At 43.5% G+C, this 14,022-nt stretch overlaps 1 protein-coding gene across 1 annotated transcript in view; it reads left to right on the forward strand.

Moving 5' to 3' along the window:
• Positions 1-8,834, forward strand: part of LOC307074085 (peripheral plasma membrane protein CASK-like) — a 57,447-nt gene extending 48,613 nt beyond the window's left edge. The window contains 7 exon segments of the mRNA XM_079734088.1: positions 92-288; positions 1,604-1,719; positions 3,283-3,363; positions 3,894-3,974; positions 4,417-4,619; positions 5,069-5,158; positions 6,314-8,834. Coding sequence (XP_079590214.1) covers positions 92-288; positions 1,604-1,719; positions 3,283-3,363; positions 3,894-3,974; positions 4,417-4,619; positions 5,069-5,158; positions 6,314-6,490 — 945 coding nt within the window. The 3' untranslated portion in view covers positions 6,491-8,834.
• The last annotated feature ends 5,188 nt before the right edge of the window (positions 8,835-14,022 follow it).

Raw genomic sequence — 14,022 nt, forward strand, 5'->3', positions numbered from 1 at the left:
TTTCCCCCGACCAAACCAATGTCTCCGCTCCCTAAAGACATCCTCCGCCCCTCTCCTCTCTCTTTCGTGTTACCCTCCCTGTTTTCCGTAGATCTACGTGCGTGCCCAGTTTGAGTACGACCCCACCAAGGACGACCTCATCCCGTGCAAGGAGGCGGGCATCCGCTTCCGTGTGGGCGACATCATCCAGATCATCTCCAAGGACGACCACAACTGGTGGCAGGGCAAGCTGGAGAACACTAAGCACGCCACCGCCGGACTCATCCCCTCTCCGGAGCTGCAGGAGTGGTGGGTGGCACAGCCGCTTTCACTTTGTTTACTATTAACTTTCACTTCCACTTTTGCTTTCACTTTACTATTCACTTTGTTTACTATTAACTTTCACTTCCACTTTTGCTTTCACTTTACTATTCACTTTGTTTACTATTAACTTTCACTTCCACTTTTGCTTTCACTTTACTATTCACTTTGTTTACTATTAACTTTCACTTCCACTTTTGCTTTCACTTTACTATTCACTTTGTTTACTATTAACTTTCACTTCCACTTTTGCTTTCACTTTACTATTCACTTTGTTTACTATTAACTTTCACTTCCACTTTTGCTTTCACTTTACTATTCACTTTGTTTACTATTAACTTTCACTTCCACTTTTGCTTTCACTTTACTATTCACTTTGTTTACTATTAACTTTCACTTCCACTTTTGCTTTCACTTTACTATTCACTTTCTTTTTTATTAACTTTCACTTCCACTTTTGCTTTCACTTTACTATTCACTTTCTTTACTGTTAACTTTCACTTCCACTTTTGCTTTCACTTTACTTTTTGCTTTACGATTCACTTTCGCTTTCCATTTCACTTTACTATTCACTATTCGCTCTCTGCAGCTGGGTGGCACGGCTGCTCACTTTCACTTTCGCTTTACTATCAACTGTCAAAATCGATCTTTTCCGGTTTACATTTTGGTCTCAGTTCAATAAACGATGCAGTAGGTACTCAAACAATTACTTCAATTGCAAATGAACCCGAAACGATTTTTTTCCGTCGCTCAACATCTGTTATTTACAATATCCGAACCAAGTGGTTTTGGCAAACATCGTCCAGGTGTCGTGGCTCATCAGCTCATCAGTAGTCTGGACACATAACGCTCCCTACAGCGTTAACGTTACGTAAACTATGCAGCTATGTTTATTTCATGATTAGAATCTGGGTAAGTGTACAGTAATTGCCTGTGCACCTGCATACACATAAATATAGGCTATATTAAATTCCAGGGATACCAAGCAGTGTTTCACAGCCATACGGTCGCCGCTGTGTGGATTTCCGCGGCAGCCTTGCAGGTTCGAGAGGGATGCTGTAAATAGGAGTCGCACGGGCCTAGAATTGTTCCTGTATGGACGTCGCTTTCACCGATGAAGTGCCGTGTAATTACGCCTGACAAATCAAAGCCTCCTATGTTGGGGGTGGATGAGACTTGGAAAGGGATTCAGTTTGTAGCGGAAATGTAATATTAAAAAAATAGTGCCAGACTTTTTAAATAAACGGTGTGTGTGTGTGTGTGTGTGTGTGTGTGTGTGTGTGTGTGTGTGTGTGTGTGGCAGGCGAGTGGCGTGCATCGCCATGGAGAAGACCAAGCAGGAGCAGCAAGCCAGCTGCACCTGGTTCGGCAAGAAGAGGAAGCAGTACAAAGACAAGTACCTGGCCAAGCACAACGCAGGTACGCCCACACGCACACACGCACACACACACACACACCTGGCCCCTGCACCGCACACACTAACACACACACACACACCTGGCCCCTGCACCGCACACACTAACACACACACACACACCTGGCCCCTGCACCGCACACACTAACACACACACACACACCTGGCCCCTGCACCGCACTACACTAACACACACACACACACCTGGCCCCTGCACCGCACTACACTAACACACACACACACACCTGGCCCCTGCACCGCACTACACTAACACACACACACACACCTGGCCCCTGCACCGCACTACGGGTAACCAGCTGCTGGTTGGACTGGTAACCCCTACGGTATGCGATCTTTGAGGAGAAAATGTGAAAGTCCACTTATTGCCAAGTGGATTTTCAAAATAAAGGTTAAAAAGGAAATGGTTACACGTCATACAAGGTTTTATTCGATAAAAGAAATGTATATATATATTGAATTAATCAACCCTGGTCAGAAAATCTGTCCTGAATTACCCTTTGAAATTGAACAAAGACGTGAGTTTTAGTTGAAACTGCTACATCAGCGAGCTGTGAGGGATTCTCTTCTGCTTTGTTATGTGTCTTATTCCACGTTTGTCTCAGTTTGGTAAAAAGGTTTTGTCATGTCTCGGCCCACTTGAAACACCTGTTTAAACCTGAACAGGTGTTGGAGAGTAACGAGGTGTACCTGTTGTTGTTAAGTGTGTTAACTTGGATGTAATTAACAACTGTTGACCGGATTGACCTGTCTCATGTTGTTTTAACAGCTACAACTGTTTGCCTCTATTGTGTGTGTCTCGTGTGTTCTATTAACCCCTCCCTAACCCTTCCTCTGTCAAACCTCCATGCTGTCGTCTTACCCAATGACTTGGCTGCATGTAAGTAACTCCAGACCCACATATGTTGTAAGCCCCGCCCCCTAACCCCAAATGCCCTCCACCCGCCCAGACTCATCTCTCCTCCGCCATTGCAACTTCCTCCTTCGTCATTGATTAATAGTTACCCCCTCATGATTGAGCGCACTCATTGACCAGTTAGTCAGGATGCTAGTCAGATAAGCATTGATTAGCTCAGATTTGCATAGACTTAGCTTTGTCTTTTGACCGTGCACTTTTGTAACCTACCTGATCCGACGTGAACAAGTAGGTTGAGTGTAAAGCGTAAGTTTACCCGTAAGATCACCTGGTATCAACAATTTATTTTATTACAGCTAAACTGACTAATATCACCCTGATCGAGCCATTCAGGCAGTTATCTTCCGTTAGCATTGAATACACTGCCGTAACTTGCATTCTCAAACAACAGCGACCGACAACGTAGGCCTTAGCATCATTCAATATGTAGCAACAACATTGGGACCACTCAGAAGCCATGATAGTTTCCGCTTCATTTCACTCAACACTCATCCTACGGTGATTCAAACGCCAGCCTGGCCAGCCGGTGTTGGGTCTACTGCGGCGTTGTAATTCACCTTTTATCAGTTCTAATGCAGATTTTTCTGCCGTTTTTTTGTGATGCCACTGACACCCAAACTTTTCCTTCCGACAGTCTTCGACCAACTAGACCTGGTGACGTACGAAGAGGTGGTCAAACTGCCGTCGTTCAGGAGGAAAACACTTGTTCTGCTGGGTACGCACGGGGGGAAACGCACCATGGGCGGGCTGTTTTTTGTCAAAAAGAAAAAAAATACAATAAAATCATTCCTGCCATGACAAGCTCAGAGAAAGAATGATAACAATTTCGAAATTGCAGGAGTTTGAAATTGTCATATTCTTCATATTCTTCACATTCAGTCCGCCTTGTTCTTCTGCTACATCATGTACAGGAGTCATCAGGAAGCGGCAGCCAAGAAGTACTTTTGATGAAACGGCGGGAAAATTAGATGTCCTTTATGCCCTTGAGTTTTTTAGTTAATATGTCATTTGTTTTGAAATTGTAAATAATTTGACTTGAAGAAAATAGTTTTGTAAAGAAAAGAAAAAAAAAAGGAAAAGTACATTAGTGTAACTGTAACTTAGGAGTTCGGTTTAAAATCGATCATTATCTCTTATCGGCCGCTTGGCTGAACTGCCGCACAGCTTGCCTGGGATAAGGAGGATTCTTTCCCAGCTATTGCCCTGATGTTAACCCTTGTTATTGTGTGGCATGTCTTCGCTCAGGGGCCCACGGAGTCGGCCGGAGGCACATCAAGAACACGCTGATCACCAAGCACCCTGACCGCTTCGCCTACCCCATTCCTCGTAAGCCCTGGAGAATGCCATCCGCAGACCGCTTGCACCCTAAATCTAGAGAAGCGTCAGCCAAGAAGCTCGCGATGCTAAATTAAAAGCTAAAGTCCCTAAATTCAAAGCTAACTTCTCTTGAGTCGCTAAATTCAAAGCTAACGTCTCTAAAGGGGCTAAAATCAAAGATAACGTTGCTAAATTCAAAGCTTACATCGCTAAATTCAATCCGTCCACCGCACCATTTAAATCAGACAATTATATTCATAGCAAGGTATCAATAAGATGCCCACTCAACCCAGGAACATCGCAAAGTAACTTTAAACATGGATCTGTCAATGAACGGCCAAACATTATGGCTGCATTTAATTATTAAGTAAGGTATTTTCCATCGAGTAGCCAAGCATGTGGTCCACCACCGCCACCAGCGAGGTAACCACGACGCAATCTCCTCCCCCAGACACCACCCGGCCCCCCAAGAAGGACGAGGAGAACGGGAAGAACTACTACTTTGTGTCCCACGACCAGATGATGCTGGACATCAGCAACAACGACTACCTGGAGTACGGCAGCCACGAGGACGCCATGTACGGCACGCGGCTGGAGACCATCCGCCAGATCCACGCCCAGGGCATGATCTCCATCCTGGACGTGGAGCCCCAGGTCAGTGGGGGTCCCCGGGGGTTTGGGTTTGGGCCAAGGGGAGCCGTCGTCCCTTGGAAAGCCAAAGGGTTTTGGGAGTAGATGAATGTTCAGCATGGTGTGGTCGTTTTGGACGAGTTTGTACGCCAAGGTGAAGGTCTTTGACATAGTCTATGGCGTGACTGTAAACTAAATAATACAACGAATGAATTGTTTTTTTTCCGAACTGTTCACTGTATGGAACAAAAGTAAAAAAAAAATTAGGAACGAGATTTGAGTCTGAAAAGTTTTCTGTTAATGTTCAAGTTCGTAAGTCATGAGTGGATTTGCGAAGAGCCAGTGTATTATAATTATAAAAAAAAACGAATTCGCACACCTCTGTTTTGTCGCGTATGAGAGCAAATCGTCTAAGTGGAGACCCCTGGTGCCCCACACAGAACTGTTCCCAGATTGTCGGCTCTCTCCACCAGGCGCTGAAGATCCTGAGGACCGCCGAGTTCGCCCCATATGTGGTATTCATCGCGGCGCCCAACATTACGCCCGGCATGACGGAAGTGGAGGCAAGTACACCTTCCTCCTTCCTCTCTGCTTCGAGGCGGGTCGTTCCTTTCCATGCCTGCTCCCTCAATTTCATTCCCTAATTCATTTTAAAACTCTATATCACCACGTGTGAGTGTGATTAGCCGTTACGAGCCGTTTTAAAAATCTGGCTCTTCTGACATCACAAGTGAGTGTGTCCTCATAGGTGTATAATGGTTAGATGAGCACTGTTTGCTCATCTAACCATTAGACTGATCTGTCCAGCACACACCTAGGTGGCCATGCCCACTTATGATGTGAGAAGAGGCAGATTTTCACACTCACACCAGGTGGTATAATATCACCTCATCACCTTTAAAATATGCAGTTTGTAACCTCACGTTTTTCGTTGGTCTTTGCTTGGATGTATACCGCACTTGCATGCTTCTTGTTTGTTCTCTAAGCACCATTGTCTCGTTCTCTTTGGCACGCCTTCGTGTTTTTTCTTTCGCACGCTAGATTCCGCGGTGGTGCAGGAAACTGCCCGTGAGTACTCATCCGATAGTGCTAACCCCCCAACACTCTAGCTTGTATTTACTTGTCGTCGTAGCAACTCCTACGTAGCCCCATTGTCTTCCCTGCTGTGATGGCAACTGTCCCCAATATATAAAATCTTCTCCAGTCATCCCTCCCAAGTTTCCCAGAATGTTCCCAGAATGTTCCCACATGTAGCATTGCTCAAGTGTGACATATTGAGAACCACAGGGGAGTGAGAACAGAGCCCTGAGGCACACCCTACACACCTGAGGCTCCATCAGACTTGCAAACAGTTTTTTCCACCAGGCTGTTCGGAAGCTCCACTCTCTCCCCTCTCTCCCTCCCCTCCCCTCTGCCCCCACGAACTCTGAATCCCCCTCCCATCTTCCCCCAAGATCCCTGGACCTTTTCATTTTTTTCTTTCTTTTTAAACTTTATTTATATATACCGTTTTGTTTTTGCCTACCTTGCACTAACCCAAGAAGATATACTTGTGTACTTTATTTCATTTACCAAATTTTGTTTGATCCTTTATACTGAATGCACAGCGGGTCGGAGACAATCAAAATTTCGGTTCTTATGTCTGTCTTGACAATAAAGCTATCTTTACCTTTGACTTGACTTTGACCACCAACTCTCTCCCCCCCCTAAACCTGCAGGACGACTCCCTCCAGAGGCTCCAGAAGGAGTCCGAGACCCTGCAGAAGACCTACGCCCACTACTTCGACCAGACGATCATCAACAACGAGATCGACGACACCATCCGCCACCTGGAGGAGGCCGTGGACCTGGTGTGCACCACCTCCCAGTGGGTGCCCGTGTCCTGGGTGTACTAGCCGCCGAAACGCGCGAGACCGACTCACTAAAGAGACGCACACCTCGCGGCCGCCGTCGTCGTCGGAGGCTTTACCGTTCCGATCCCCCCCAGCCCAAAGCCCCCCCCCCCCCCCCCTGTGATCAAGGCTACATCCTCAGTTTTTGTTTGTTTCGGTTATCATCTCCTCCGGAGGGGCGGGGCTTCTGTACATAGACATGTTGTGAGAAAAAGACGTAGGGCGAAGAATCGAGAGTGGCGAGGAACCGCCACGCCGTGACCATGACGACGTCGCCGCCGCCGCCGCCGCCTTGTTCCTCCCCCCGTGCTCCCCTCCCCACCCCCAATTCCGACCGGCCTTCGACGGGCACCTTGGTGTGTGTGTGTGTGTGTGTGTGTATATATATACATATATATATATAAATATATATATAAACGATAGAGGGATAAATTATTATAGTTAAATGGCGGCGGGGAAGGAGGCGGGGCGACGATGCGGTAGACTTTTTGTACTTTCTTTTGTAATCTCGGCAGGCGGGGGGGTAGTGTTGTTTAAAAGGGACATAGTAAGCATGAACATAAAGAGTCTTAATGTGGGGTGCCCCCGTCGTGTTTTGACCCTCAAAAGCATTCCTTGTGGTACTGTACCCCTCCCCCCACCCTGACCCCAGCACCCCTCCAAATCCAACCCCCAACCCACAAACTGTCCAAGCACATGAGACGTTGCCATAGTGACCCCCTCCTCCCCCCCCATTTTTTTTTGTAAAGCAAAAAAAATTATATAAAGCACAGGAAACTCTGCAGTGGCTTTCTCCTCTACTTGAACCCTCCTCCCCACCAACTCATTGAGGTTGCTGTTGTACCTGTCAATCAATCAATCAATCAATCAATTAAAATAACTGAAGAGCACACCCCCCCCCCCCCACATCCCCCATCCCCCTGGCCCGTGCCAGTCCCCTCACAGGTCCTCAGAACAGTCTTTGTTTACATCCCAGTTTGCACAAAAACCGACTCCGGAGAAGCAGGATTTTGCATTCCCCCCCCTCTTTCTCTCTCGCCCTGTCTTACTTGCGTCGCCCCCCACCTTCATTCCCCTTTACCGTTCTCCATCAGCCCAACATCGTCAACTGATAATTTCTTCCTGTTTTCAAAATGTCCGCCTCTCCGAAACGTAAAGGTTGTACACTAATTAGCGCTGGACGAGCCTCGGATTGACTTTTTATTCGGGGTAGAAATCGGGTGTTTTGGTGCACAAACGGACATAAAAGGGAAACCTTGAAAGGATGGGGGACAGATGAAATGTCGAGGTATGAACTGAGACGATTTCAAAAAAGTGCGATACAGGACTGCCTTATCAGGAGAAATGGATTGTTTTTGCAGATGGTTTAAGTAAAGCACAGACCGTGACATTCCCCCACCACCCCAACACCCCTGCTTGTCCCAAGCAGACGCCCAGAGTGGACAATCTCTTCATCATCTTAACCTCAACGTCCCCCCCCCCCCCCCCCCCCCGGAACTCTCGATGAACTGTGTTTGTAAAAAAAAAAGATTCAGAAAAAAATTACGAAAAAAATGATTGAGAAATGAATTAGCTAAATAAAAATGTCTTGACATGAATCGTTTGAAGAGCTGGAAAAGGAAAAGAAAAACGAGCCTTATGAAGTGAAAAAAAATGATTCTGAATTGTAGAGCCACCATTTCCGAACTGTTAACTGTTGTCTTTAAAAGTTGAAAAGAGAAAAAAAAAAAAACGGAAAATATGAACGAGATTTTAAGTCTAAAAAAGAGAAATAAACCTGCAAATTTTGTGTGTAAATGTTCAAACAGTGCGTTCGTCCTTACGAGTGAATTTACGAAGAAGAGCCAGTGTATTATAACCCCCCCTTTCAAAAGAAGCTCAAAACATGACATTTAAAATATTAAAAAATAAAAACTCTTTTAACGCCGCTTGGCAGGAAGCGGCCGAGACATCGCAACGTATAAAACCCTCCAATAATGAGGCTGTGTTTCCGGAAGGTTCTTTGGATCGTTGTGACCAAAACTTTATTTGGTTTTCTTTTCTGAACACAGTTGTTATGTGGTGCAGGGCCCCGCCGCTCACGTCTCAGTGTTTTAGTTTTTTCGTTGAATGTTTTGTTCTTGTTTTTATTTTTTTTAATTTCAAGAGTCCTGTGTAAAAATGAGTAAAAATAAAAAGTAATAATTACCTCTGAAAAATGACAAAAGCAGCTCTTAAATAATATGACCTGTAGTTCTTCGTTTTTGTTTGTTTTTTTAAATATACACTTGAGTTTATGTGTTGACGAAGGCCTTCGGTTTATTTCTCTTTGGTGATGTGTGTGCGTGCGTGCGTGTGTGTGTGCCTGTTCGGGGGGATATGTGCAAGACTAATTGCAATTTTAGGAAGTTATGTGACTGAATAAAATTTAACAAAATTTCCAAAAGTAATGTACAAAATGTGTAATGTACTTCTCGTACGTCCACAGGTTTGCTACTCGTCTAAAACACACAGTTTCAATGCCTTGTTATGGATGGTTCCGACCTCCAAAGACACTTTATCAATATTACCAATACTATTGATTTATCAGACGTTTGATCCTACAGTGAGTTCAGCTACAGATCAATATTGAGCTGGTAGGAGGTTAGGCAGTTTGCCCAAGGATGCCTACAGGTTCGGTGTTAAGGAATTAGGAATCAAACGCAGTACCTTCCAGCCGGGAGACCCAACGTCCCAAGGCACTGCGCTGTCCTGAACATCTATCTGCACTTCGGAGAAGCTTCAACGCTTGAAAAAGAAATTGTGCCTCTACACAGGTTTCTACGGTAAAGCGATCAGGGGACCAAGGTTAAATTCCTGCCAATGTTTGTTGGTTTTTACCATTATGTAAATTTTAAACGTAATGCTATCATGTCAAGTGAACAATCATATATAACCTCAGACCAACTACAGTTCGAAACCTCCTCGGGGGAGTGGAGAGGGCTGTGAGCTTACTACCTGGAGACCAGGGTTCAATTCCCGCTGACGACTGAAGGAAGCATCTTATTCCTATATCATGTGATTCGTAAAGTATAACCTCCAAGAACAAAATGCAATGTGTCTTGATAGTGTAGAGGTATGAGCTTTGGGTTAACACTCTGTTGGCACAGGTTTGAGTCCCATAATAACAGTCCAAGATGAGGGTAACTGCACAGTTTTACTTTAAGGGAAATGTCTTATTTCAATACCATCTGATTTGTAAAGTCAAGTATAACCTCAAAGATAAATTTAAGAGATGTCTTGACGGTGTAGTGGTGAGGTCCGTTGGTTAACAATCTGTAGGCACAGGTTCGAGTCCCAGCACATATGTCCAACTAGTCTAGAAGGGTGTACTCCCAATTGTTAACCTTCAAGGGAAACGTGTTATTTCTGAATAATGTGAATTATAAAGTCAAAAAAAAGTAAAAAAGTGACAGTGTTACCCCTTATGGTTTATTCTAATACTAAGAAGAAACAAAGAACCCTTACGCTTTATTCGATGACGACCGATAAAAAGTGACAGTGTTACCCCTTAAGTTTTAGTAGATAAGGAACGTTAAAAAGTGACAGTGTTACCCCTTAAGTTTTAGTAGATAAGGACCGTTAAAAAGTGACAGTGTTACCCCTTACGTTTTAGTAGATAAGGACCGTTAAAAAGTGACAGTGTTACCCCTTACGTTTTAGTAGATAAGGACCGTTAAAAAGTGACAGTGTTACCCCTTAAGTTTTAGTAGATAAGGACCGTTAAAAAGCGACAGTGTTACCCCTTCCGTTTTATTCGATGATGGCCGATAAAAAACTACAGTTTTATCTGTTAAAGAAACAGATGGACAATTACGATTTATATGATAACGACCGATAAAAAAACGACAGTGTTACCCCTTACGTTTTATTCTATGACGGCAATAAAACGACAGTGTTACCCCTTACGTTTTATTCTATGACGGCAATAAAACGACAGTGTTACCCCTTACGTTTTATTCTATGACGGCAATAAAACGACAGTGTTACCCCTTACGTTTTATTCTATGACGACAATAGAACGACAGTGTTACCCCTTACGTTTTATTCTATGACGACAATAAAACGACATTGTTACCCCTTACGTTTTATTCTATGACGACAATAAAACGACAGTGTTACCCCTTACGTTTTATTCTATGACAAAAATAAAATGACAGTGTTACCCCTTACGTTTTATTCTACGACGGCAATAAAACGACAGCGTTAACCCTTACGTTTTATTCTATGACGGCAATAAAACGACAGCGTTACCCCTTACGTTTTATTCTATAATGCCAATAAAACGACAGCGTTACTCCTTACGTTTTATTCTATGACGACAATAAAACGACAGTGTTACCCCTTACGTTTTATTCTATGACGACAATAAAACGACAGTGTTACCCCTTTTGTTTATTCTATAATGCCAATAAAAAGACAGTGGTTCCCCTTACGTTTTATTCTATAATGCCAATAAAACGACAGTGTTACCCCTTCCGTTTTATTCGATGATGGCCGATCAAAAACTACAGTTTTATCTGTTAAAGAAACAGATGGACGGTTACGATTTATATGATAATGACCGATAAAAAAACGACAGTGTTACCCCTTACGTTTTATTCTATGACGGCAATAAAACGACAGTGTTCCCCTTACGTTTTATTCTACGACGCCAATAGAGCGACAGTGTTACCCCTTACGTTTTATTCTACGACGGCAATAGAGCGACAGTGTTACCCCTTACGTTTTATTCTACGACGCCAATAGAGCGACAGTGTTACCCCTTACGTTTTATTCTACGACGGCAATAGAGCGACAGTGTTACCCCTTACGTTTTATTCTACGACGGCAATAGAGCGACAGTGTTACCCCTTACGTTTTATTCTACGACGGCAATAGAGCGACAGTGTTACCCCTTACGTTTTATTCTACGACGGCAATGAAGCGACAGTGTTACCCCTTACGTTTTATTCTACGACGGCAATGAAGCGACAGTGTTACCCCTTACGTTTTATTCTACGACGGCAATGAAGCGACAGTGTTACCCCTTTCGTTTTATTCTACGACGGCAATGAAGCGACAGTGTTACCCCTTACGATTTATTCTACGACGGCAATGAAACGACATTGTTACCCCTTACGTTTTATTCTACGACGGCAATAAAACGACAGTGTAACCCCTTACGTTTTATTCTACGACGGCAATAAAGCGACAGTGTTACCCCTTACGTTTTATTCTACGACGGCAATAAAGCGACAGTGTTACCCCTTTCGTTTTATTGTACGACGGCAATAAAGCGACAGTGTTACCCCTTTCGTTTTATTGTACGACGGCAATAAAGCGACAGTGTTACCCCTTTCGTTTTATTGTACGACGGCAATAAAGCGACAGTGTTACCCCTTTCGTTTTATTCTACGACGGCAATAAAGCGACAGTGTTACCCCTTTCGTTTTATTGTACGACGGCAATAAAGCGACAGTGTTACCCCTTTCGTTCTATTGTACGACGGCAATAAAGCGACAGTGTTACCCCTTTCGTTCTATTGTACGACGGCAATAAAGCGACAGTGTTACCCCTTTCGTTCTATTGTACGACGGCAATAAAGCGACAGTGTTACCCCTTTCGTTCTATTGTACGACGGCAATAAAGCGACAGTGTTACCCCTTTCGTTCTATTGTACGACGGCAATAAAGCGACAGTGTTACCCCTTTCGTTCTATTGTACGACGGCAATAAAGCGACAGTGTTACCCCTTACGTTTTATTCTACGACGGCAATAAAACGACAGTGGTTCCCCTTATTTTTTATTCTATAATGACAATAAAACGCCCTGTCGCGTTCCCAATAAAGTTATTTCAAAGGTTAACAGGCACTTGGAGGGGCACGTTGATTAGTGAATAATCAATAACGTCATTCCCTGTCTCAGTTGTGCAGTGGAGTCCACTGTTGGATAAACATCTGGAGTCCGGCGTTCAATCCCCGCTGATGTTTGTTCTCATTTGACCATATTGCAGGTTTTAAACGTAATGCTATCGTACTGTCGTATATAGTTGTATCTGTTAAAGAAACAGATGGACAGTTTCGATTTATATGATAACGACCGATAAAAAAACGACAGTTTTTACGTTTTATTCTATGACGGCAATAAAACGACAGTGTTACCCCTTACGTTTTATTCTATGACAAAAATAAAACGATAGTGTAACCCCTTACGTTTTATTCTATGACGACAATAAATCGACAGTGTTACCCCTTACGTTTTATACTATGACGCCAATAAAACGACAGTGTTACCCCTTACGTTTTATTCTATGACGCCAATAAAACGACAGTGTTACCCCTTACGTTTTATTCTATGACGACAATAAAACGACAGTGTTACCCCTTACGTTTTATTCTATGACAAAAATAAAATGACAGTGTTACCCCTTACGTTTTATTCTACGACGGCAATAAAACGACAGCGTTACCCCTTACGTTTTATTCTATAATGCCAATAAAACGACAGCGTTACCCCTTACGTTTTATTCTATGACGACAATAAAACGACAGCGTTACCCCTTACGTTTTATTCTATGACGACAATAAAACGACAGTGTTACCCCTTTTGTTTATTCTATAATGCCAATAAAACGACAGAGTTACCCCTTCCGTTTTATTCGATGATGGCCGATCAAAAACTACAGTTTTATCTGTTAAAGAAACAGATGGACGGTTACGATTTATATGATAATGACCGATAAAAAAAACGACAGTGTTACCCCTTACGTTTTATTCTATGACGGCAATAAAACGACAGTGTTCCCCTTACGTTTTATTCTATGACGGCAATAAAACGACAGTGTTACCCCTTACGTTTTATTCTATGACGGCAATAAAACGACAGTGGTTCCCCTTACGTTTTATTCTACGACGCCAATAGAGCGACAGTGTTACCCCTTACGTTTTATTCAAGGACGGTAATAGAGCGACAGTGTTACCCCTTACGTTTTATTCTACGACGGCAATAAAGCGACAGTGTTACCCCTTACGTTTTATTCTACGACGGCAATAAAGCGACAGTGTTACCCCTTACGTTTTATTCTACGACGGCAATAAAGCGACAGTGTTACCCCTTACGTTTTATTCTACGACGGCAATAAAACGACAGTGGTTCCCCTTATTTTTTATTCTATAATGACAATAAAACGCCCTGTCGCGCTCCCAATAAAGTTATTTCAAAGGTTAACAGGCACTTGGAGGGGCACGTTGATTAGTGAATAATCAATAAGGTCATTCCCTGTCTCAGTGGTGCAGTGGAGTCCACTGTTGGATAAACATCTGGAGTCCGGGATTCAATCCCCGCTGATGTTTGTTCTCATTTGACCATATTTCAGGTTTTAAACGTAATGCTATCGTACTGTCGTATATAGTTGTATCTGTTAAAGAAACAGATGGACAGTTACGATTTATATGATAACGACCAATAAAAAAACGACAGTTTTTACGTTTTATTCTATGACGGCAATAAAACGACAGTGTTACCCCTTACGTTTT

The sequence above is a fragment of the Pollachius pollachius genome (assembly GCF_949987615.1).
Source record: "Pollachius pollachius genome assembly, chromosome: 4".
In the NCBI taxonomy this organism is placed as follows: Eukaryota; Metazoa; Chordata; class Actinopteri; order Gadiformes; family Gadidae; genus Pollachius; species Pollachius pollachius.